Raw genomic sequence first — 26,659 nt, 5'->3', positions numbered from 1 at the left:
GATCTTAAATTTAAAGCTTTAAAAAATAAAAAAAATTATTTGTACAATAAATAATGCAATTGTAAAAAACGGCCATTTTGGACCTTTCGCAGGCTGTTTTGCAATAACCAATTAACGAAATTAAACTTACCATAGCTCAAATTATAGGTTTTTTAATTTACTACAACTTTCTATTAAAAAGTTTTTCTCTAAAATCAATATCCTAAGCTACAAAATTAAAAATCATTAAAAATTGCAAATTTAACAAATGAAAATCGCAATTAAAAAAAAAAGCGCACAATATTTTTGGTTACATTTTAGTAGAAGTTATTCCTGTCATCGTCCTTTACAACACCTAATAGGTTTCAAAAATTCCTGAATTATATCACGTTTTTTCACCCACAGCCTGGGGTATCAGTATTTGTACTCAGTACCACTGAGAACCGGTATCAAAAGTAACCGTTACTTGTCCGCACTGATTTTGCCCGTCTCTATTCGTTACAGCGACAGCCAACGGTTGAGTTGTATGTTGTGATCGATATGCGGTGCGCTAGAAAAATAACTGCACGGGTCACCCGTCCCGCCGGCGCAGGTTGTGTCTCGCTTAGGTTCAATTTGCGCCGGGCCTAATCCTATCTATCAAAGCAATGAGAAAGGGACTAAACAATACAGGGTTGCAAGATGTATATGTTTTATATCTGTTGAATATTTATTCACTTTCCCACCATTCATAAAATTCAAAATAAAATATTCATTTCTTTATTTATAAACATTATATTGAGTAGAAACGAAATCTTTTCAACATTGAAACATTGAAGGTCACATACTGATCGAGCGAAAGAGAGAACTAGGAAGGAAAGGAACAGACTATCGTGGCTACAAAACATACGACAATGGACAGGGCTAAGTTTTGAACAGCTGAAGATAGGGAAGAGTTTGCAATTGTAATAAGCAACCTCCATTGAGGAGAGGGCGCTTTAAGAAGAATAGCGTTGAGTTAAGGTTGACATTACTAATTATCATTGCCTTACCTCTAATTTTTCCAACTCCGCTTTCAGCCTCAACGAATCTTGCTGATCTCTAGGACCATGTTCACTCCTCACTCGAAGGCGATCAGATTCAGCTTGCATTTGCCTACAATATTCTTCTGACCTTTCCCTAAGTTTTCTTTCTTTAGTCGCTTCAGCTTGAGCTTCTTCAACTCTAGACTCGAGTTCTCTTCGTAGCTTTTCAGCGCGCCTGATGTCGTTTCGTAGAGAGTCAACCTTTTGCATCACCGTTTCTAATTCTTCTTCTTTATCTCTAACCTAAAATAAAATAATAATTACACAACCTTTTCCCTAAAAATGCCACATGCCAGATGAGTTGCCTTCTTCACACCATCGACATACAGGTAATCAATCTGTCAAAGTATAATGCGTCGAACAGTGAACAGCACCGGTTGTGTGATAAGTCTAAGAGTCCCCGCAAACTGCAGACTTTTCAATCGGCCGATAGTTTAGTCGGGTTGGGCTGTCCATGATGGGTAAGCCCATCAAACTTTTTTGTCGGCCGAGACTGAATCGGTGTAATGTGCGCATCTGCATACCTCTCTTAGCCCAATCAGGGAACGCAAAATTTTACGAAAACCTCCAAAAAAATAAAGGAAGGATGAAAATTTGGGAATAGGCCGAATAGGTAGTTGACATTGTCTATTATTATACAGAGTGAGTTTTATGTATGGAAACACTCATGATATAGAGACACAGAAACACTCAATTATCTCGGAAGTGGGAAACACTCAATTATCTCGAAAACGGCTTAAACGATTTTTATAGATTTTGGTAGGTAGGGATTTTCTAATGCGGCCGATATTATAGTGCTAATAACATTGTTGTCATATTTTCCGTTTTTCTGGAAATCTAATGAACTTTCTTATTTCAAATGGAACACCCTGTATATTTTTTGCGTTTTGAAGTCTTTAAGAAATACTGAATATTTTTCGTGTTATATTCGCTATACCTAAATGTCATAATTTCGGAGTTATTACTACATTTATTTTAAAAAAAAATTTAAACAAATTATAAACAATTTTTTGGCCCGGGTAACACTATTTTAGGTTGTTTGGATCATTGGGAACAAAAAAGATCTTTTATAATTTTTCTCTAAAATTAATCGTTTCCGAGTTATAAACAATTTAAAACTGAAAAAAAAATCGAATAATGACGATTTTCGAGGTCCAAGAACACAAATAAACAATGTTTTTTTTTGAAACTGTGAAGTCCCAAATTCAAGCTCAAGCCTTATTTTATTAGCTACCGATAAGTAATTTGAGATTGTTTCATTTTAAAAGATTGTTATTTTAGTTGTTAATGCAGCCTGATCGCCCGTCCTTTCATATGCACTTCATTAAAAATTAAAACGCAATGTTTTAGAATAAAACGAGCCAAAAAATATTATTGCAAGCTATTAGAAGAAGAGTTGGGCTTGAAGATAGGTACTCTGTAATTTCAAAAATTATATTTTTTACTTATGTTTTTGAACTCGTCATTATTCGATTTTTTTTCAGTTTTAAATTGTTTATTACTCGAAAACGATTAACTTTAGAGAAAAATTACAAAAGACCATTTTTGTTCTCAATCATCTAAAGAACCTAAAATAATGTCTACCTGGGCCGAAAAAATTGATTTGTATAATTTGTTTAAATTTTATTTTTTAAATAAATGTAGTAATCCTATAACCATATCCAATAACTCCCAAATTATGGCATTTAGGTATAGGGAATATAACATGAAAAATAATCAGTATTTCTTAAGGACTCCAAAACGCAAAAAATATACAGGGTGTTCCATCTGAAATAAGAAAGTTCATTAGATTTCCAGAAAAACGGAAGATCTGACAACAATGTAATTAGCACCATAATATCGACCGCATTAGAAAACCCCTACCTACCAAAATTTATAAAAATCGTGCAAACCGTTTTCGAGATAATTAAGTGTTTCCATACATAAAACTCACTCTGTATAAGAAAAAGTTTACAATTCTCCATCCCCTCCATTTAACAAAAATTGGAAAATACAGGGTGAAAAAATATACGTTCAAAATAAGTCCGGAATTGGATGAAATGACTAATTCTAAGTAACTTTTGTTCTATAGAGTTTTTTACTCAGAGATTTTATTCAGAGTTGGACCACCATCTCCATATAGCTATTTCAGCATCCTCATGCCTCCTCAGTGAAGCTATGCAGTCACAACTCTGAAAGGAACATAAACAACCTGCCAATTTAAGGGAAACCATCGCGATGCAATGATTCCACCTTTTGAGACGCAATCTAGCGACATCTCTTGTATTACGAGGAAAACAACGAAAAGCCCTAGATACAAAGTTTACTAATACGAGAGATGTCGCTAGATTGCGTCTCAAAAGGTGGAATCATTGTATCGCGATGGTTTCCCTTAAATTGGCAGATTGTTTATGTTCCTTTCAGAGTTGTGACTGCATAGCTTCACTGAGGAGGCATGAGGATGCTGAAATAGCTATATGGAGATGGTGGTCCAACTCTGAATCGAATATAAACAAAAACTGCCTTTATCTTTTTTAATATTTAATTTATTATTTTAATAATTTAATAGATTGATTACGAGTACCTGTCTGGAAAGTTTCTGTTTTTGTTGCCTCAGTTCAGCTAATTTATCAGAAACCTCCGCATATTCAGTCATGGCTAATTTTTTCTGTGCTAAGGCATCCTTAAGTTCTATATCTTGAAATTTTAATTTTTCATTTAAATCCTGACGATCCTTCATGATCTCGTCCTTTTCTTGTTTTAATAACCTAATAAGTTTTTCTAGTTCCTTTTGTTTCGCTGAAACAGAAAATAGATTTTTTTCAAATGTCCAATATGAATCAGAAAAGCCAATATTTCATTTTATATGCAAGAAGTTACAGTCTAAGATACGATATAAGGTCGATTTGCACCGATCTGTTCAATGGATAAAAATTATTGGATATGTAATTTAGCATGTTTACAATTACAAAAAACAAGGGTTGCCCGATCTAATCTTGTTCTAACTATAATTAATTAATAATTAAAAAATGACATTTTTTATAAATAAAAAAAATTTCGACCGGGGCAGATATTATTTCAGATTTTTTAGGTCATTCTAAACAAAAAAGGTCTTTTGTAATTTTTCTCTAAAGTTGATCGTTTTCTAGTTATAAACAATTTAAACCTGAAAAAAGAACGAATGATGACGATTTTCAAGGCTCAAAAACATAAGTATAAAATATCAGTTTTGAAATTACTAAGTACACACCTAAATTCAAGTTCAAACCTTATTCTATCAGTTCTTTATAAGTCTTTTGGACTTATTTCATTCTGAAATATTGTTTTTTAGTTGTTAATGCCCGTCTCCTCATAAGAAACCTTCCTCATTAACAATTAAAAAAATCCATAAGGGAAAAATTTCCTGTAGCTGGCTGTATAACATTAATTACAAAAAATTGAAGAAAAATCTTCTGTGTAAAAGGTACATTTATTTTAAAAAAACCCAATAAAGGGCTACAAATACAAAACAGAACGTTTTCGCTCTAAAGAGAGCATCATCAGAGTTCTTTTCAAGCTCTACATGCTAAGCCACCAAAAATACATGGGTTAAAACCCTTAAATGTCGACTAAAAGTCTTCATTGAAATGTTGTATACTAAATCCTGGCGATGGATGAAAAATATAAAGATCCCCTAAGGCATTATATGACTATTCCACGAAGCACGTGGGTGATTGAGTCGATTTCTCTGTCTTTGTGAAGAAATCTTTGTGAAGACAGAGAAATCGACTCAAATCACCCACGTGCTTCGTGGAATAGTCATATAATGCCTTAGGGCAGTGTTTCCCAAACTTATCTAAAGCGCGACCCCTTTTTGTTAAAAAAATTGTTCACGACCCCTACTCATCACCCAAACCAAAATAGCGACAAAAATAGCGTGCCTAATTTACAACTGATGGTTTCTCAAATTTTATTTTACTTTACTGTTTAAATTCAAACTAAATACATTTAAAAAATTCAACAATTATTTTAATAATTGCGATCTGTCCCACTAGTACACTAGTAGTACTTCTGCCAGACTAGCATTTACAATAAAAATAAATAATAAAAAGTCGACTGCACATTGTACACCGCGACATCTTTGTGTCTACATCGCAATACTTTTCCATGATATTCGCGAAGGCTCTACTCCTACTCCTTACTTCACTACTAGATGGCACTCTGGAACGTTCTCGTAGCCTCGTTTTGGCTTTATATAAGCGGCGATGTGCAATGAGACCTCAGTTCGAAACAGCACGTTGTGGCGAATGCAGCGGTATTAAGTAATGAGTAAATATTTTGCGACTTACGTATTCCCGTTTACGTATTTACGTCTACGATAAATTACAAATTATGGATAAGTTTTTAAAAAGAAGTGCAGAACCATCTACGTCTGAAAGTGGCAGTAATAAAAAGAAAAACAGACTTTACAGTGATGAATATCTTAAATATGGTTTTACCATTATTTCCAATAAACCACAATGTGTTATTTGTGGAGAAGTATTGTCAAACGAAAGCATGAAGCCATCAAAGTTACTTCGACATTTAAATAGCAAACATCCAGATAAAAAAGACAAACCCGTAGAATTCTTTGAAAGAAAGCTGAACGTCCTTCACAAACAGCAAGATACTTTTCAATTGGCAACCACTACTAACGAAAAAGCATTATTAGCAAGTTATAAAGTTGCTTATCGCGTTGCCAAAACTAGTAATCCGCACACAATTGCTGAAAATCTGATTTTGCCAGCAGCTGTTGAAATGGTACATATAATGATTGGTGAAAAAGAGTCTGCAAAGTTAAAAACAATACCTCTGTCAAATAATACTATCCAAAGAAGAATTAGTGATATGGCAGAAGATATTCAAGCGCAAGTTGTGGAAAATCTTAATAAATGCACGTACTTCTCTCTTCAAATGGACGAATCCACGGATATATCTAACTGTGCCCAATTTATTACGTTTGTAAGATATGATACAAATAATGGCATTCAAGAAGATATTTTATTTTGTTCCCCATTGGAGACCAATACCACTGGAAAATGTTTATTCGACAGTTTTGTGAAATGCACAAGTAAATATGTTATTGACTGGGGAAAATGTATTGCTATATGCACAGATGGCGCTAAAGCTATGACAGGACATCAATCTGGTCTTGTCGTCAGATTACAAGAAATAATGCCTAATGCCACATGGAGACATTGATTTTTACATCGAGAAGCTCTGGCGTCAAAAGCTTTACCTCCTGAAATGGACTGTGTTATGAAATCCATCATTAAAGTTGTAAATTCCATTAAAGGAAAAGCTTTACAGACCCGTATTTTTCGAAAAATCTGCGAAGACATGGGTGCTATATTTCAAAATCTTCTTTATCACACCGAAGTAAGGTGGCTTTCAAGGGGCAACGTCTTAAAAAGAGTATTTGACTTAAGAGCAGAGCTTTTAATGTATTTGAAAGATGAGAAGTCCCCATATGAAAATCAATTTTCCGATCCTATTTGGCTTTTGAAACTAGGTTTCCTTGCTGATATATTCGAACAATTAAATATTTTGAACAGTAATTTGCAAGGTCGCGACATTATTATAATTACAGCCACAGATAGAATTAAGGGGTTTATAAGAAAAATCGATTTATGGTCAACTTCACTTGGCAAAAAGCAGCTCGATTCATTTTAGTGCGTTCAGGAAATTATAGAAAATGTATGTTACAGTGCTACAAATTTTGAACAAGTTTATGCAGGCATGCAAGTTACTTTGCTTAATTTAAAACAACAGCTCTGTGATTATTTCCCCGAAGAAATTCAAAACAGTTACGACAGTTGCAGATGGATACTGAATCCGTTTTTAGCCGATTCCTTTCAACATGCTGAAATACCAATAAACATGAAAGAACAACTTATTGAAATATCAAGTGATGGAATGTTGAAGCTCCAATTTTTTTCCCAGAACCCGGACGAATAAAAAGATGCAGGAATACCCTCAGTTGGCGAATGAAGCTGTAAAATGTTTGGTTCCATTTGTAACATCATATTTATGTGAGTTAAGTTTCTCGTCTATGACTGCCATTAAAACAAAAGTGAGAAATCGTCTCGTACTTGAAAACGATATAATTGTGTGTGTCTCAAATACACAGCCTAGATTTGAAAGACTAGTTTCAAAAAAACAGGCGCATGGGTCTCATTAACATTGTAATATTTGACTTTATTTTTTTCTTTTACTTTTAATATTTAGTTTTATGTTTCGTTTGATAATTAATTGTTAATTTTTATTTACGGCTTTATTAAAATAAAAATACATGATTTTAGTGTTTTTGTCTTAGTAGTCTTAGTAGTGTTTTTGTCTTATTTTGGAAATTTCCGGCGACCCCCCTAGTACCTCATTGCGACCCCCCAGGGGGTCGCGACCCACACTTTGGGAATCACTGCCTTAGGGTATCTTTATATTTTTTATCCATCGCCAGGATTTAGTATACATTTCAATGTAAGAATTTTAGTCGACATTTAAAGGTTTTAACCCATGTATTTTTGGTGGCTTAGCATGTAGAGCTTGCAAAGTACACTGATGATGCTCTCTTTAGAGCGAAAACGTTCTGTTTTGTAATTGTAACCCTTTATTGGAGTTTTTAAAATAAATATACCTTTTACACAGAAGATTTTTTTTCGATTTTTTTAATTAAAAAAATATATTATAGAATAAAACATGGCTAAAATTATTATCGAGACTTGATAGAAAAATGTTTGAACTTGAATTTATGTACTTGATGATTACAAAAATAATATTTTTTACTTGTGTTTTGAGCCTTGAAAATTGTCATCTTTCGTTCTTTTTTCAGTTTTAAATTGTTTATAACTCGAACACGATCAACTTTAGAGAAAAATTACAAAAGACCTTTTTTGTTTAGAATGATCCAAAAAATCTGAATATCTGCCCGGGTCGAATTTTTCTAATTTCATGAAAAAAATGTCATTTTTTCATTATTAATTAATTATAGTTAGAACAAGATTAGACCGGCCAACCCTTGTTTTTTGTAATTGGTAACATGCTAAATTACTTATCCAATAATTTTTATCAATTAAACAGATCGGTGCAAATCGACCTTATATCGGATCCTCTACTATATTAACAACAAATTATTAATAATCTTGATTTCCTTACCGCTATCAGCACCATCTAACGCGTCTATATGCATTTCTCTAGAGTTATTCTCTTCCAGACTTCTTAATTGAGATTCTAATTCGCAATTTCTCTTCGTCAGGGTATTAATTTCGTCTTGCAACCGTCTCGTACTATCCGGTGACATTTTCTTCTCTATCTCCTTTTCGTGGTTTAAAGCCAGCCCTATAATATCACTCTTATTTCGTTGATTTTGTTTTTCCATGAATTCTGATTCTGTACACGCCGACAAATTACTGAGATCGCAAAGATAACTAAAAATTAAAAAAATTAATGTACATTAAGTTTTTAATGAAATTGTTAAATTCATACTATCTAATCTATATGTCTTACAACCAGGGTTGTGAGACATGGACTTAAAAACCACAATGCTAAACAAATTAGAAGCATTCGAATTGTGGTGCTATCGACGAAGCCTAAAGATATCATGGGTTTCGCTTCGCACACTTCCAATGAAGGTGTTCTCTAAATGATGAATTCAGAACGTCTGCTCATAAACATCATAAAGAGGAGAAAAACAGAAATAGTCGAGGAAATGAAGCTGAAAAAATGGCAAAACCTCGCAATTTTTTCGTCCAGCATCGATTTGTACAAAAATTTGGGATTAGGCTCATTACACCCTCTAGTTAATTTTCTATATTGAGCCGTTGTACGCTTTTGGTTTTTTAAGGGTGAAAACTACCCCCAATTGTAAAAAATTATAAAATAACATTTTAAACTTTAATATTGTCAACATTTGGTTCTTATTAGTTACATAATGATTGTTTTATGCGTTCAGTCATACTATCATAATATTTCAACCCTTAAAACCAACCTTGTTGGAGCTATATATAAAAAATTTTACTTATCCTAAAAGAATAATTTCGGCTTGCATCGATTTACATAAAAATTTGGGATTAGGATTATCTCACCCTGTACTTCATATTCCATATCATGCTTAAGGGCGTTGATTATTTTTAGGGGTGTAAACTACCCCTTATTTTCAAAAATTATATAAAGACATTGTAAACTTTAATATGGGTAAAATATGGTTTTGATTGGTTAAATAATGATTGTTTTTTACTTGAGGATATATTTTATATTTTCTATCATCATTTTATATTTTATCATAATATTTCAACCCTTAATAACATTACAGTTTTTATAAGTAGATATTTTAATAGATCTATACAGAAAAAAAGTAGTATTAAATAATTACAAAAACATTTATTTACACAAAAATACGAATTTACAAATATGTACAAATACAAATAGTTTTTTAGTCATCTTCCAGTATACGAACCGGTTCTGTGGTATTATACATACATTGAAAATTATCCATAAGCGGACTATCCGAATTTTTCGAAAATAAAATTGGTTTTATAAAAAAATCGCTCCTTCATTTTTGGCGACAAAAAGTTTTTTCAAAAATGACTTAGTAAGATTTTTGAAGAGTTATAAGACCGTATAAACTAAATTTCGAAAGATTCCTTAGTTTTTAATTAGGGTGGGTTTAAAGGGCTCGAATAAGGGGGTGTTTGCTCGTAAATAGAGGCTTTACTCAGCTACATCTCGCTAACTTTTCACTGTAATGAAAATCTGTGCACAAGGGAATTTTAGCTAGTAAAAAAGCTAAAATTTAGTACTTTATAATTTTTTTCCTATCTCCAGTATTTTCGGAGATATTTTCAAGTAAAAGGTGAAATATGGGAAATTCCAAAAAAAAAATTTTTATTTAAACTCTAATTTTTCTAAACTTAGGCCTTTTAAATAGGTCAAACTTCTTGGGTGTATTGATAATACAAATATAAAAGGAATTACAGAAAGGTGAAGACCAATTTTCAATTAGGAGGGTAGTTAGGGGGCTGTTTTCACTGATTTTTTCATAGAGAAAAGCAGGTACCGACCTTTTTTGATCATAAGCTGCTTAATTTTCAGGATAGAAACTTTTTATTATTATTTTTTGAAAGGCCTAACTGTATACTTGAAAAAAGATTTTTTAAGTTTTCCCCGAAAAATGCAAGTTTACTTTGAATATTTCAAATTTGCATTTGACGAAAGAAGCTAACTTTTTAACATGCCGTATCTCGGTTTGTATTGGTCTTAAAGATATTACAGAAAAAAATTTGGTTTGTGTTACCAAAAGATAAATTTTGATATCTACAGTTTTTTTTTGATTAATGCATATTTTTCGAGGTATTCTCAAAAAACCTTCAAAAAAAGTCGATTTTTTCATCGAAAAACTGCTACTTTCAAGCGCGAATATCTCGAAAATATTAGTTTTACGAAGAAAATGTAAAAAACGTTTTTTTCTTGGAATTAGTTTTTACATCGATTTACATGGTTAAAATGTAATAAAAAATTCCCGCCCCCGAGATGGGGTGGCAACCACCCCCAAGGTTCTAGCGTACAGCGGCATGATCTAGAAAATTATCCTTGGACTATTTCCTACATTCTGCGAAAATTTCAAGTAAATCCATGCTGGACGAAAAAATTGCGAGCCAAATTGCTTCATTTCCTCGACTAAAACAGAAAGAATACTTCGGCCATACAATTAGTGGGCCTAAATACCATCTTCTTCTTCACGTGCCATATCAGAATTATCCGACGTTGGCGATCACCATTGCGGAGGCTTCTCGATCTTCTGCAATATCGAATAATTGTCCTGCATTTGACATCGAGTCCATTCATGAATGTTTTTTAACCAAGAAACTTGTTTTCTTCCTACATCTATACGGACCTCTATTTTGCCTTTAAGGATCAGTTGTAACACCCTATATTGACTTCCCCTCACTATATGTCCCAGATAAGACATTTTTCGATGTTTGACAGTCTTTAGCAGTTCTCTATCTTTGTTGACTCTACTAAATACTTCTTCATTAGTTTTTCTTGCTGTCCAAGGTATCTTCAGCATCCGTCTATGAATCCACATTTCCAATGCTTCAATTCGGTTCATGATCGATACTTTTAGCGTCCACACTTCTGCACTATACAAAAGTACGGACCAAACATAGCAAACGGACCATTCTTTGTCTTAGTTCTAAACTGAGATGATTATTGCAAAGAAATGACTTCCTTTTCATAAAAGTAGTAGACCTGGATCCCGCGTAAGAACAAAAAGTTGATTAATAGCAAGCTGAAAATTTGTTAATAGTTTAACGGTGTCTAGTCGGACAAACATTGATGCACGGGAACACTGAAACAGGGGAAGTTTTAACGGTGGAGCATGATAAACGTGTCGTCCTGACAAGTTTATGATGGTGAAAAATAGCAAGTTGATTTTAAATTTATTCAATAGCCAACGTTATATAATATATGAAAAAATGTTTGTCCGACAAAAAGGTTGGGCATTTTAACGAGTCCGACACGTAGAACATGTCACATCACAGGAACTATGTTGGTGATGAATAGCAGTCTGATTTTTGCATGAGAGTTTAATGAAAGGTTAAAAAAGCAATTGGAAGTTCTGTCGGACAAAATGAATGGGAAATTTTCCTAGTCGGACATTCTAAACATGTAAGATATAGACAAAAATGTTGGTGATAAATAGCAAGCTAATTTTGATTTGTTTATGTACAAATTATATTTTGGAACGCAAAAAGTTATATGTCGGACAAAAAGTTTGGGCAAATCGAAGGAAATAAATAAAAAACATTTTCTCAGAATGACTTAGTCACACATTGATAAAGCTATTTTAGTTGTATATTATTATTTATATTTGCATGTGCATAAATATACATGCACACTCCAAAAACAGTGAGGTAAGTATCAATGCATGTATATATTGCAAAACAATTATTTTTTTGGGTGGAGTTTGTTCTAGATATTCTCAAAATAACAATAAAAAATGTCAAAGAACATGTGAAAGCAATCTCTTAGGGTTTTCTAATTAGGCGCATCAGAAAGTACGGAAAATTTCCTACAAAAAACGTTGTATACATTTTTTTTTCATACTCAAATCTTAACCCTGTAAACGACATTGAAAAATGTGAAGAGTCTAAAACTTCGGTGCTTATAAGAATAGACGTAAATATGACACATTATGCTTAGAAGTATGTATTAGAAGGCTGCATTTGTCAGTGTGACACTTTGTGCTATACAAAGTAGTATTTGAAAGTACATGGTCTCTGAGTTTCTGTTTGCCACGTGTGTTGGAAATTAAAATAGGTTTTTGTGTCTATTTTTGAGTGTCAACAGTTTAAATTTTAAGTCGCCAAATCAAAAGTGAAACCATTCAACGGAACATTTTTGAGTAATTTTCGAACATTTTACAAAGTTAGTAAAATACTTGGTCATCAATTCAATGAGGTTAAGTTGCCAGATAATTGTGAAAGTTCTATTGAATATCATTATTCGTGCTATAATGCTTTGCTTGATTGAAAAAGGGTACTTAAATAAATTATTACTAAAATTGTATAACGTAATTTTTCTCAACTTTCTACAAATGAAATAATAATGTAATTAATATGTCACATGGCAAGAAATAATTTGCTGCCAAAATAAATCGATTAGTTTAAATTTGAAGTTACGATTGCAATTTATTATGAATTATTGTCAAAAGTGACAGTTTTTCTTAAATGGAAATGTATTCATAGACATAAGGGTAGACAGGGAATACAGTGCAAAAGTCGATAGGTGGTCTATCTATCTCTTTTAACCAAGCGATCCCGCGCATGTGGCAGACAAAGATAGCTAGACCACTCAATCCATAATATAATTTGCCTGATCTACTATAAATGTATTACAGTGAGGTATCTAAATGATGTTGAGATAAATCGAAAGATATATCGATTGTAATTGATTGCAGGTACTTTTGACATAGAATAATTACCCCTTATTGAAATTTTAAAAATTATTTTTTTTAAATTGTCCGACTACAAAATCTACCCCTTATTTTTTTCCGACAACAGTCATCCTTGGTAAGGAATAATTTACTTAATTAAATTTCGTCTTTGTCGGAAAGCTATTTATCACCAGCATTTTTGTCTATATCTTACCTGTTTAGAATGTCCGACTACGAAAACTTCCCATTAATTTTGTCGGACAGAACTTCCAATTGCTTTTTTAACCTTTCATTAAACTCTCATGCAAAAATCAGACTGTTATTCATCACCAACATAATTCCTGTGATGTGACATGTTCTACGTGTCGGACTCGTTAAAATGCCCAAAATTTTTGTCGGACAAACATTTTCGCATATATTACATAACGTTTGCTATCGAATAAACTTAAAAACAACTTGCTATTTTTCACAATCATAAACTTGTCAGGACGACACGTTTATCATGCTCCACAGTTAAAACTTCCCCTGTTCCAGTGTTCCCGTGCTATTAAACACTAAAAATTTGGAATTGTTTGAGTTTATTTTAATGCCCATTTCCTCTCCTACCGCGTGAATACGATCAAGCAGAATTTGGAGACCTTCAATATTCAGCCCTATTCTGTAACTTTTAATAAATCGAATAGAAATGACCAAGTCGAATCGTAATTACCCAAAATCGGAATGTTTGATATCTATCGCGTCATTTTTGTGTTTGGATTGGTATTCTGTAACTCATATCGTAATCGAAATCTCTGACTTCTATTTCACGCGGTTCTGAGGAGGCGGCAACCGCGCATTAACCAGTGTTCTGTGACCTGTTTGTTACTCGAAATATGACACCGTTGCCATATCCTCAATGTTTTCATACTTTCCTCATACTATCCTCAAGTTTTGAAAAGTAAATAAAATATTAGTGTAAATACTGGATGCAAAAAGCTCAAAAGAGGATAAATGGTTTTAAATTAGAGTTAATTAAAATTGATATAAAAAAGAAGATAAACTGATAAATAAAAAGATAAGTGAAAGTGAATATAAGAAGTATGTAAATGCTTTTAAATCAAAGATATTTAAGTTTTTTTTTTTTTTTTTTTTTTTTTCGTGGAATTTATGGCTTTGGTGAGGACCAATTAGCCAGACTATGTTAGATTGTATAAATAGTTTGTGTAAATTGTTTCATAGTATCAAACTTGAGCATGATGTATTCATTTGTTTTGTTAGTAATATGTAGCATTAGTAAAGTGTAAGGTGTTTAATTTTTTTTTCCTTCCGCGCTAGAGCATCAACCCGGTTCAACGCCGCGGAGGTTTTAGCCCTCTTTGTGTGTGTTTTTATTTTTTTTTGTTTTCTTTTTTTTTGTTTTTTTTTTTTTGTTTTTTTTTGTTTTTTTTTTTTGTTTTTTTTTTTGTTTTTTTTTTTGTTTTTTTTTTGTTTTTTTTTTAATTGGTTAATTTTTTTTTTACTTGGTTTATTTTTTTTATTATTTTTTTTTTTTTGTATTCACCTTTTTTTTTTTCCTTTAATGCTTTACATTTAGTTTGTTTTGCAGAATTGCTTACAAAATTGGTTAGTAATTTTACAATTTTAGTTTACAGTTTATGATGTGTTGATGAAGTACATAAAGTATATTATTATTTCCTGAAAAAATAATACAATTTAGGTCTATTGGAAGGTTTATCTTGTAGTGAATTAAGTTTTTATATAGATTATTAATGTTTACAATATTTATTGGACATTCAAGTAAAACATGTACCAATGTACCCATTTTACCACAACTACACAGTGGATTGTCTGTAATTTTTATTTTGTGTTTATAATAAGGTGTTAGTGCATGGTTTGCACGTATTCGATTTATTGTGGCGACAAAGTTTCTGTTTGGTATTTTGTGAAACCATGGTTTTCTGGGGATCCTTGGCTGGTGTTTACAAAAGTTTGTTCCAGTTGTTGATGCACTGTATAGGTTTTGCCACATCTCATTTATTTTGTTCCTTTGATTTAAGAATAAATCGGACGGGGGTAGTTTAAGATTTAGTTCTTCTCCTGATGTTGGAGCTGTTTTTGCTAAGGCATCCACCATTTCATTACCTGTTATGCCTGCGTGTCCCTTTACCCATAGATATATGACGACTTTATTCTTGATGTGTATCTCATTATGTAAATACAGGATTTTTGCTTCAATATGATTAACTGATCTATTTATTTTAACATTTTTAAGTTTATCTACTGCACTTTTGCTGTCCGTACATATTATAAATTTGTCGTGGTTAGAGCCGAGTACGTATTTCATAGCTTGCACTATTGCTGTTAGTTCTGCAGTGTATATGGAAGCTTCCTTTGGTAAAATAAATTTTTTGTCAGTATTTTCCTCAAAATGGTAGAAGGCACAACTGGTATATTCTTTTGACTTTGATCCATCAGTGAATATAGAATCATAGTTTGGCCAGTATTTGTTTTTTGTTTCGTTGAACTTTGTTTGATTGATACTTGCTACTTCTTCACTTTCAAAATAGTAGGTTCTAATTTCACGTGAAAAAATTTGTTCAGGTGAGTAAATTAAAACTGGAGGGAGTTGGTTGGAATAGAGTATATCTGTAATGTCAGCTATTTCTGAGAAAGGTTCTACTATGAGGGGGGTTTTCTTGAAGTGCCAGTATCTATGGGTCAAAACTTGAACTGTTAGTGACTGTACACTATTGAGGTAAGAAGTTTTTTTTGAAATGGTTTTTATCATGAATTTTCTGCTCAATAGTTGTCTTCTTAGTTTAAGAGGAGGTTCCACGGCTTCAGCTTGTATAATGTTTATGGGCGTTGACTTAAGATATCCCAGGCAAACTCTTAAGCATTTATTTTGTTGTATCTCGATTTTATTTAGATGTGTATCTGCTGCTGTTCCATAGAGTTGACTTCCATAATCCATTATTGATCGTACCATTGTTTTGTAGAATAGTAAAGCCGTATTTGGGTCTGCTCCCCACTTTGCTCTACAAAACGCTCTTAGGATATTTATAGAATTACTTGTTTTTTTGATAATTTGGTGGATACAGTCCTTCCATAATAGTTTTCTATCTAGATGCAGACCAAGATATTTTACAGAGTTACTAATACAGAGTTTATATTTTCCTATTGTTAGTTGTCTTTGATAGTTATTTCTGTTTCTAGAGAAAATACATATATTGGTTTTGGACTCGGATATGGAAAGTCCCATGTTGTCTAGGTATTTTTGGATTTTTATAAATTCAGTGTTGATATTTTCTATACATTTGTCCTCTGATTTGCTACTGGTGTAAATAACAACATCATCAGCGTATTGAATGATTTTAGACTTTTGTGATATAACATTTTCTATATCCATTGTGTACAGGCTGTAGAGGATTGGGCTCAGGATACTACCTTGTGGTAATCCAGATCTACATATTCTTGATTCCGAAATTTCTTGATTTATCTTTAAGGAAACTGATCGATTAGAGTAAGCTGATTTTATGAAGTTGGCAAAGGAGGTTGGTAGACCAATATTGATGAGCTTCTCTTCTAGTATATTTATTTGAACATTATCATATGCTGAAGTTATATCCAAAAATGTGGCCAAAGTGCTGTATTTGTGTGTGAATCCTAGATAGATGTCATTTACTAGTATCGTTAGGGGTTCCAAGGAAGATCTTCCCTTTCTAAAAGCATATTGTGAGTCAGGTAATATTTTTTCATTTTCTAGCCAATATTCAAGCCTGTTCTTTATCATTCTTTCCATGGTTTTAAATATACACGATGATAAAGCTATGGGTCTATATGAATCTGCATTTCCATTCTGTTTTCCAGGTTTTTTGATAGGTACTATGATGTATTCTTTCCACATCGGTGGAAAAGGAATCCTATTTATCCAAATCGAATTGAACAATTCCAACAGGGCTTTCTTATGGTCTAAGGGCATTTTATGCAACATATTATATGAAATGTTATCCGCCCCGGGAGATTTATTATTTGTTGATTTAATGCAATGATCGAGTTCCCATAATTGAAATAACGATTGTAGGAAAGAAGTGTTCCTATTTACAGTAGCTATTTGTTGAGTAATGTTGTTTTCGACCCATGGAGGTGAGATTTTTGTGTGGAATTCGCTTATCCAGTCTTCTTTGGGGTTCATTAGGGGTTTATTCGCTTGTTTTCGGTTTTTATATCGGTTTACTTTGTTCCACACTTCTTTAATTGGTGTATTTTGATTTAGATTTTGGCAGTAATTTATCCAACTTTTTTTCTTAGTTTCTTTAAAAGTTTTTTTAGCTACTGCATCAAGTCTTTTATATTCTGTTAGATTATTAAGATTTGGAGCCTGTGTGTAGGTTAAGAAAGCTTGTTTTCTTGCTTTAGCAGCTATGTTACAGGTTTCGTTCCACCAGTCCTTTGAGCAATGATTTCTATTTTGTGCGTTTGATTTTCGTGACGGAATTGCTTTGTCGGCAGCTTTGTTAATATTGTCGATAATGCCCATTAGTGATGATTTTGGTTCTGTTGCTTCAAGGGTAGCGGTGTATACATCCCAATTAGCAGCCTTGAGTCTCCATATATTATGTTTTGTCTGTTTAATTTGCGCAGGTGGGATATTCCTTCCAAATTGTATGTGTATTGGTAAGTGATTAGAGCCATAAGGTTCTTCTAAAGTACACCACGTAATTAGTTGTGTCAGATCCTGTGTACAGAGGGTCAAGTCTACAGCTGACTTCTTATTGTTTGCTAATGTAGGTGATCCGTCGTTCATAATTACTAGGTTGCATTGTTCGATAGCTTCCAAAAGAATCTTGCCATAGATATCGTCATATCCATCGTTCCATGCCAAACTATGTGCGTTAAAGTCGCCCCCAATTATGAATGGTTTTGGAATTTGTTCCAAAAAGTTAATCCACTGTTGTAATGATATTCTAGTTCTCGGTTTAAGGTATACTGAAACAAAGTAAATTTTTTTATGTATATATGGAAAATTTACCGAGATACAAGTATGCTCAAAGTTGATTGTAGTTGGAATTGAGACTTCTTGGTATATTAAGTCTGATTTTAATAAAATGGCAGAGCCGCCGTACCCGTCGTCCCGGTCACAGCGAATATTGTTGAAGCCTTTAAAATTATAGTATTTTTCTGCTTTAAACCATGTTTCCGATAGAAGTGCAACGGAGTAGTTGCCCCTATCTAGTAGATATTCTAAGTTATTTTTATTAGAAACTGCCGAACGGCAGTTCCATTGAAGGATATTTATTGCATGGTTGAGGTCTGAGAATGTGATGACGTGTTTCCATTTATAGTTAATTTGACTAAGTTTTCGAGTTCTTCCTTATTTATGTTTATACTTTTTGTTACTAAAACTTTTGAGACAATTTCTATAACTAATTCTAATATTGAATTTATCATGCTCAAGTCTGAAGGAGATGCAACTGGATTATTATTAATATTTCCCTTATAGTTAATGCTGTCTAATATTCCTCCCGTAGGTAATTGAGATCTAGGGGAAGATATAATTTCATTATGCAAAATTAATGTTGGATCTGGACTATTTGGTCTCTGTCTTTTGAATGTTCGAGAATTTGTATTATTTGAATTATTATTGTAGAATATATTATTAGTTGACATTTTGTTAATTGGATTTGATGGGAATTGGGTGGGTGTATAATTATTGGGATTTAATGGAGGGAAAGTTTTGAGGCAGGAGAGGTTTGTAGTTTGTTCCGTATTTATGGATGTTACTTTTGCATAGGAGTTTCTGGGGAACTGTTTGTTTGCGTCTTGATAACTAATATTATTGGAAGACATAGCGTCTTTAATAAGTTTTTGACGCTGAAATTCTTGACACGCGCTTAAATTTGTAGTAAAATGATCCCCCGAACAGTTAAAACATTTTGGAGTGAGATCGGTCTTTTTACAATCTTTTGAGTTGTGGGATTCTTGACATTTATCGCACCTAGCCTTGCTCTTACACTGCCCACCTGTATGTCCAAATCGAAGACAATTAAAGCATAATAGCACCTTTTGTTTGTATGGTTCGACTTCCTTTAGTACCTTGTTGATTGTTATATATTTTGGTAGCACTTGTGACTTAAAACTAACTACGCATGTTTTTGTTGGAATGTATTGAGTACCGTTTTCATCTACTTGTCTTCGATTTAATCTTGTGACTTGAAGGACTTCAAATTTACAGTGTAAATCGTACATTTTTATTCTGTTTTTAACATACTCTACTGAAAATTCTGTGGAAATATCTTTTATTACGCCCTGTCTAACTAAAAGAAACTTAGGAATGTATATGTCTAGATTATTTTTTATAAATATTGCTTCATTTTTTTTAGATATGATATAGTTAGCCGATTTATAATCTTTAAATTTTATACGTATTTTATTTCTTCCTACTGCGTCAATGCTTACAATTTTTTCATCAATTTCTTTAAAATTTGTGATAATAATGTCACCTATCCTTAACGCGTTTAATCTGCCTTTAAAATCGGGTGAATTATTTTCTAAATACGCGTAAAAAGGTCCTAGGTCGTTTTGTCGGTAAAGAAATTCCTCCCTTTTTGTTCCTACTTCTTTGTTAATGTTATTTGTTATTGAAGTGTGTACATTAGCAAAGTCATTATCGATAATGGGTTTATTATTAACAAGTTTTGTGGTACTTATCTGTGTAACTGGAACAAGATTTTGGAATCCTAATAGCTCCTCCTTTGAAGATGTTGCATGTTCTGTATCCATTTGGGTTTCTAAAACATTTTTATCGGGGGCGTCGCCCCCGCTAACTGCACTCATAACTTTTTAATGTTTTTATTCCGATTTCGCTTTTTTATTTGGTGTAATTAATTTACTTTTAGAGTTCACAAAATATTTATTTAAATATCTAATTTATAGACACCGGTTTTAAAAAACAAGCTTCTTTCCTACGCACGTCTGACTACCACGACGAATGGAAGCTAAGTGATATTTAAGTTGATGTTATTAATTCATTATTATTAATAAATTATTTAAAATTGATATTAGTAATAATATGCAATCTTTAAGATTCGACTCAAGCTGAAATAACTGCTAAACAACTTTTCCCAAAAATGGCATCTTTTCTATAATTTGTTCAGACTATGAGCGTGGACTGATAAGTATACAAGTAGGTATTGGCTCCGTGCGTCTCCCCTCTACTTACAGTCACGTGACACGCTGTCAGATTTTGTCAGGACGTTTTAACATTGAGTCTTATGGGATTATTTTGTTAAACTTGAATATTTTATTTTGTAGTAATAATAACCGAATACAATTGTTAGAATTCATTAGTTATTAATTTATACTGTAATTTATAGTGCAACAAAAATATTTTCTTTTTCGTTAATAAAGATTTATTGACATAAACTGCGATAGTGAGGTTATGTATACAAAATCAAACTGATAATCAAGATTGGAAATAGAAGAATTTATATCAGATTAAGTGCGTTTTTATTTTCTGTTTATATTAATACATAATATCACTAGCGTGACACGGCATTTTTTTTTAATGTCTCATTTAAACATACACAAAGCATCCTGATAAAATTTAAAAAAACCGCCACCATGAGCAGGTCGGTCGATTTTGCTTTGACACTTTGTTAACGCTCAGAGCGAATACTGCTATAATATACAAATATACAGGGTGTCCAGAAACTCTACCGACAAACGAAGACAGGAGATTCCTCAGGTAATTTTAAGACAATTTAACCCAATTCACCTAGTCCGAAAATGATTCCTAAGGGAGCTCGAGCTCTTTAAAGATGGCGTCATGTAATTAGTTTTTCTTAAATATCCCCAGAACGCTTCTATTTAGAAAAACGAAAATTGGTATGCTTCTTTACTTTCATGAAATGAATCGATTTCATCTATTGCAAATTTCTAGTACCGGTGATATGCGTCCGTATTGGGTAAGGCAACGGTTATTTTATCGCCTAACTTTTTTGTCTTTGATTTTTAGGCATGTTTGACTCTGAATTATTAAATTGTGAGATATTCTAGTACTAAAAGGTACTCTTACTTTGAGTCGATAGGATACACCGTTTTCTAAAAAAATCGATTTGAAAATTTTTTGTTCTTTGAATTTCAAAAAAAAAAAGATTAAAAAAAACTATTTAAAAAGATGAAAACTGGTACATTTATTTATATTCCAGAGATTAATCGATTTCATTAATGGTAAATTTCTAGTACCGGTCATAGGCGTCCGTTTTGGTTAGGTCAACAGTTATTTTATAGCATAACTTTATTGTCTTTAATTTTTAAGTATTTTTGACACTCGATTACTCAATTATGAGATATTCGAGTACTAAAAGTTACTCTTGCTCTAAGTTGGTAAAATACATCGTTTTTTTTTATTTCTCTCATTTTTTTTTTTTCAAATTCCCAAAACTAAAAACTTTTAAATCGATTTTTCTAGTAAACGGTGTGTCCTACCGACTTAAAAGTAAAAGTATCTTTTAGTACTAGAATACCTCACAATTTAATAATCCAGTATCAAAAATGCTTAAAAGTTGAAGACAAAAAAGTTATGCGATAAAATAACCGTTGCCCTACCCAAAACGGACGCCTATGACCGGTACTAGAAATTCGCAATGAGTGGAATCGATTAATATCTGGAAAGTAAATATGTATACCAATTTTCGTTTTTCTAAATAGAAGCGTTCTGGAGATATTTAAGAAAAACTAATTACATGGCGCCATCTTCAAAGAGCTCTAGCTCCCTTAGGAAGCATTTTCGGAGTAGGTGAATTGGGTTAAATTGTCTGGACACCCTGTATATATATTTATGAATCAACGCATAATAAGTCTATTGTATGCTATTCTCGTACATTATACCATTTATTGAAATTGTACAAGAAATAAAAGCAAAAAAAGTATGGCAACACTGCGAGCGGCAAACATTCAGATGTCACATAGCAAATAAATATGGTTAGGTCCAATTCATACTCCTACAACATGTCTAAATTGAATATATAATTATCTAAACAAATAAAACCACAGACTAAAAATGAAGCAGCTAAAAAAAGGTAGAAATACTATAAATAATTACAAATAAGTAGTAATCAATTATTTTTATATATAAAATATAAACGTCAAAACAAAACAAAATGCGCTTGCGTCAACCACAATTCCGATAATCGAAATCTCATCTCGACAGGGTAAATGCTGTCGAAGTGATTTCTATTCACTATTACGATTGTAGAGATTCCGAAGTAGTTATGGAATACGGATTTGGACTATTTCTATTCGACTTAGCCACTTCTATTCGATTTTACTGACTGCTATCATCGAAATGAGTTACAGAATAGGCTTGATTATCTGACAGAATTACTGTATCGTCTGCATATCTAATCACATTAAGTAGTTATCTCCAATTTTTACGACAGCAGTTTGATTCCAGTACAAATTTGTAATGACACGAATATCCTTGTCATCTATTCTGATATTTTTCAGTATATGCATTAATTTTAGATGCTGTATTTTATCGAATGGCTTTTCGAAGTCCACGAAACATGCAAATACATCTTTTCTTTGGTCACGGCATTTTTGTAATAGGATGTTAAGCGCAAAAAGTGCCTCCCTGGTTCCCATAACATAGCATTTCTAGAACCAAATTGGGTATCTTTGAGATCTTCTTCGCATTTGCGTCTAATTCTGTTGTGAAGTATTCTTAGGAAAATCTTAAGAGTGTGGCTCATTAGGCTAATTAATCGATATTCTGAGCATTTTTTCGCATTGTGTTTTTTAGGTATTGCGACAAAGATAGATTTGAGCCAATCTGTGGGAATCACTCCGGTGTCATATATTGAATTAAAAAGGAAATACCATCTACTTCGACTTATAATACAAGGAAAGGTGGAGGGAAAGAGATGGATTGGTCGAAAGAAGCTTTCATGGTTGCGTAATATTAGACAATAGAGAAAATTTTAAATAATTCACATCTCATCTACTCAGCGCAGGAAAATTCCAACAAGAATGATTCCTTAATACTCCTACAAAAGAGTAAATTAATTAAAAATGTAGAAACATTTTCAATTTCTTTGCAACACGAAAATGCAGCAGCTGCATAATACTCTGTTTAAATCGGAGAGTGCAGCAAGAGTCTATACCGGTTTCGGAGGTCTTTTCCCCCTCATCAGTAGTTCCATATCCTCTTCTCTCCGATTTCTCCAGGCATCACACTTTGGGCCCTTCCGAATTGCAAAGAAAGAAATGCCACGGATGAACTAGAGCCATCTACCGAAAAACAAAGTAAGTTATCAATCGAAGTAGCACAGAAAACGACAATAAATATCGTTCCCATACCACCAGATTGACAACAGGTGGAATACTTTATTTGGTTACACCTACTGAGATTTTCAAAATTTATAAATCAAACAGGATTTTTTATTTTTTTTTTATTTAAAAGTATTTTGCAATCTGTTGAGTGTCAACAATAAACAAAAGTAATTACATTGACTAAGGACAAGAAAGATTTTACCCACTGGCAAAATCAAAGTACAATATTTATAAAGTTGTGTACAAAATAATTACATTTCATAACTACTAACTAATTAGTTTAAAAGTTTACTCTAAATGGTAAGTCCAATGGTTTGAACCTCTTTAACCTACGCTGTTCTTGGGAATTGTCTAGAAGGTTAAGTGCAAACTGGTTTTCATGATCCTCCAACTTGGCAATGTATGCAGCGCTACGTTTTGTGATGACTTCTTGTACCATATCAGTTTTAAGGTCTCGATGAATAATTCTGTTGTTAATGTACCAAGGTGCATTAGTGATGGTTCTGAGGGTTTTTGATTGGAAGCGTTGGATGATTTCGATGTTGGAGTGACTGGCTGTTCCCCATAGTTCCAACCCATATGTCCAGATTGGCATAAGTATTGCCTTATAGAGCAGCAATTTATTATCCAGAGATAGTCTTGATGAACGGCCCATTAACCAATACATATTTCTGAATTGGAGACCTAGTTGCTTTCTCTTGGTCCAGATATGTTTCCTCCATGTGAGACTTCTGTCCAAATGAATACCAAGATATTTTACCTCGTTGGCTGATGGTAATTGGTGATTGTTTAAAGTTACAGGAGGACAAGTTCCTCTTCGTGTTGTAAATGTAACATGAAACAGGATGCAGAGGAAATTAAGATGAGAGAATTCACAACTCATCTGCTCAGCGTGGTAAAAGTTCCAACAAGACAGATTCCTTAATACTCCCACAAAAGAGTAAATGAATTAAAAATGTATAAACATTTTCAATTTCTTTGCAACACGAAAATGCAGCAGCTGCATAATACTCTGGTTAAATCGGAGAGTGCAGGAAGAGTCTATACCGGTTTCGGAGGTCTTTTCCCCCTCATCAGTAGTCTTTCCCCCTCATCAAAGAAAGTATTCAAGCTGTTGTCAATCTGGTGGTATGGAAACGATATTTATTGTCGTTTTCTGTGCTACTTCGATTGATAACTTACTTTGCTTTTCGGTAGATGGTTCTAGTTCATCCGTGACATTTCTTTCTTTGCAATTCAGAAGAGCCCAAAGTATGATGCCTGGAGAAATCGGAGAGAAGAGGATATGGGACTACTGATGAGGGGGAAAAGACCTCCGAAACCGGTATAGACTCTTCCTGCACTCTCCGATTTAACCAGCGTATTATGCAGCTGCTGCATTTTCGTGTTGCAAAGAAATTGAAAATGTTTATACATTTTTAAAAATCCTAAGATCTTTGGGCCTCTGCTTGATAAAGCAACAGGACAATATAGGATAAGAACTACGGACGTGCTAGTAGAACTATACCCAGACGCTAACATAAAAAGTTAGCTATAGTCTAGAAAACTTCAATGGACAGGACACCTCAGAAGACATTCTGATGAAGGATGGTATAGGAAAAGTCCCAACTGGAAAAAGACCACGTAGACGTCCTCGCCTCCGGTGGCGAGATAATATAGCAGGAGACCTCAAAGCTATGGGCGTGAAGAATTGGATGGAGATTGCTCAAAAAAGAGAGGAATGCTCCGTGTTGTCCACGGAGTAAGTAAGAACTTTGACAGTTAGTAGCGGCCATCGTGTTGAAGCTACGCCTGTCAAATTAGCCATCATTTATTTAGTATGTTTACCAAATCACCTTGTATGGATATATCGTATGCTTTATGCATCCATGGATGGATGCAACATGTGCAAATGATAAAATTTAGGACATACATTCGAAAAACAGCATCAATATGCGGATGACAGATACACCTGTTCACGTTTAAGGTACATGAAACAGAAATATCTGGATCTTTCGATACCCTTCTTTTTCATCGGTCGCATTTAAATTTGTTTCACACATATTCATGCAACATACAATTGAAGACTAATAATGAAACAATATCTAATACATACCTTCCTTGTGTAAACGAAAATCCAATAAACGGCAGATGTAGACCAGTAAAGGCGTTATTGGCAGTCGGAGGTAAAACATCTGAAAGCCGAATGTCAGCATCGTCAACGTCAAAATTTGATGTATCCGTCGGACTGGATACTTCTGGTATATAGGGAGCGGTACTATCTCTAACGCCATCCCAGTCAACATTTTCGAACCAAGGATGAACCTGGAAACAATAAAAATATCTATGTATTAGATTCAATTTAGACGATGATGCCATAACAAGATATTTTAATGGAAATATTGCTTAAACCGTGGCAATGAAGACGTCCCACTATAGTCAGTTTTAGATTTCTGAATATGGCCAAATTTTTACAAATTATATAATATTTCTATCATTTAGATTTACGATATCCAGAATTCAGACTCCGATTCCAGAGTTGCAACCGGAAGTACTGTTTTAAAGTAACCGAAATAGTATAAGAGATATATTGTTTGACGCTCTTTAGCAAAATGAAAACAAATGCACAATTTTGGTTTCTATATCATTTCCGGTTAAAAAGTTCTAACCGGAAGTGCAATATTATAGTCGCAGAATTAATCAAGATATGTGACATATTAATCGACGCGTACTGAAAAGTCGAGCTTCAATCTTTAGTTCTGGACGTCATTTCCGGTTAAAAAGTTATGAGCGAAAGTTAATGAAAATTAGTGAAATCGTATGTCAATCGACGCAAAGTTACACGAAGAGTTCAAATATCGACTTCCGGTTCTACTTCCCGTCACGTTAGGTGAAAACCTAGGACTAACGAAGTCCAATTACTTGTACTATTTTTTTGTTAGTTTTTTTTAATAAAAGAAATTGAAAATGTTTGTACATTTTACTTTTATTCTATTAAAATCGGCAAAAACCAAAAGCTGTAAAATTCCACCTCCAAAAATGAAAATTGTTTCAAAACTTGCTTTCTCCTATCGAGTTGGTTAAAAATGCCAATTATTAAACTATTGACGATAGTTGGATTTTACTCATTATGTAATATCGACTTCTATGGTTAAATTTTATAATATGAAACTTAAATACGTGTGATACCTGTAATAGTTTGTTTTTTACAAGTTTTTAGCGATTTATGACAAACGAAATTTTTTTAGAAAGCGGGTTTTGATTCTATACCCCTCACATTACACCAGTATGTCCAAATGTATAAATATCATTTCCCACGACAATTTAAATTTTCACTGAAACGTTTACAACCTTATCAATAATGTATCTACAATGTCCCACAGAAAAGATCCAA

General features: G+C 33.1%; 1 protein-coding gene across 3 annotated transcripts in view; it reads right to left on the bottom strand.

Annotated features, from left to right (window-relative positions):
- LOC114349379 (serine/threonine-protein kinase Genghis Khan) overlaps nucleotides 1-26,659 on the bottom strand; it is a 217,796-nt gene that overhangs the window by 118,273 nt on the left and 72,864 nt on the right. For all 3 annotated transcript variants that reach the window (XM_050648108.1, XM_050648111.1, XM_050648109.1), the window contains exons 8-11: nucleotides 25,382-25,590; nucleotides 8,193-8,464; nucleotides 3,607-3,821; nucleotides 1,011-1,286 (exon numbers count right to left, since the gene is read on the bottom strand). In XM_050648108.1, coding sequence (XP_050504065.1) covers nucleotides 1,011-1,286; nucleotides 3,607-3,821; nucleotides 8,193-8,464; nucleotides 25,382-25,590 — 972 coding nt within the window. The remainder of the gene's footprint in view (nucleotides 1-1,010; nucleotides 1,287-3,606; nucleotides 3,822-8,192; nucleotides 8,465-25,381; nucleotides 25,591-26,659) is intronic.

This window comes from Diabrotica virgifera, chromosome 4 (assembly GCF_917563875.1).
Source record: "Diabrotica virgifera virgifera chromosome 4, PGI_DIABVI_V3a".
In the NCBI taxonomy this organism is placed as follows: Eukaryota; Metazoa; Arthropoda; class Insecta; order Coleoptera; family Chrysomelidae; genus Diabrotica; species Diabrotica virgifera.
Note: the sequence above shows the minus strand (reverse complement) of the source record. Positions and strands in the feature narration are given on the sequence as shown.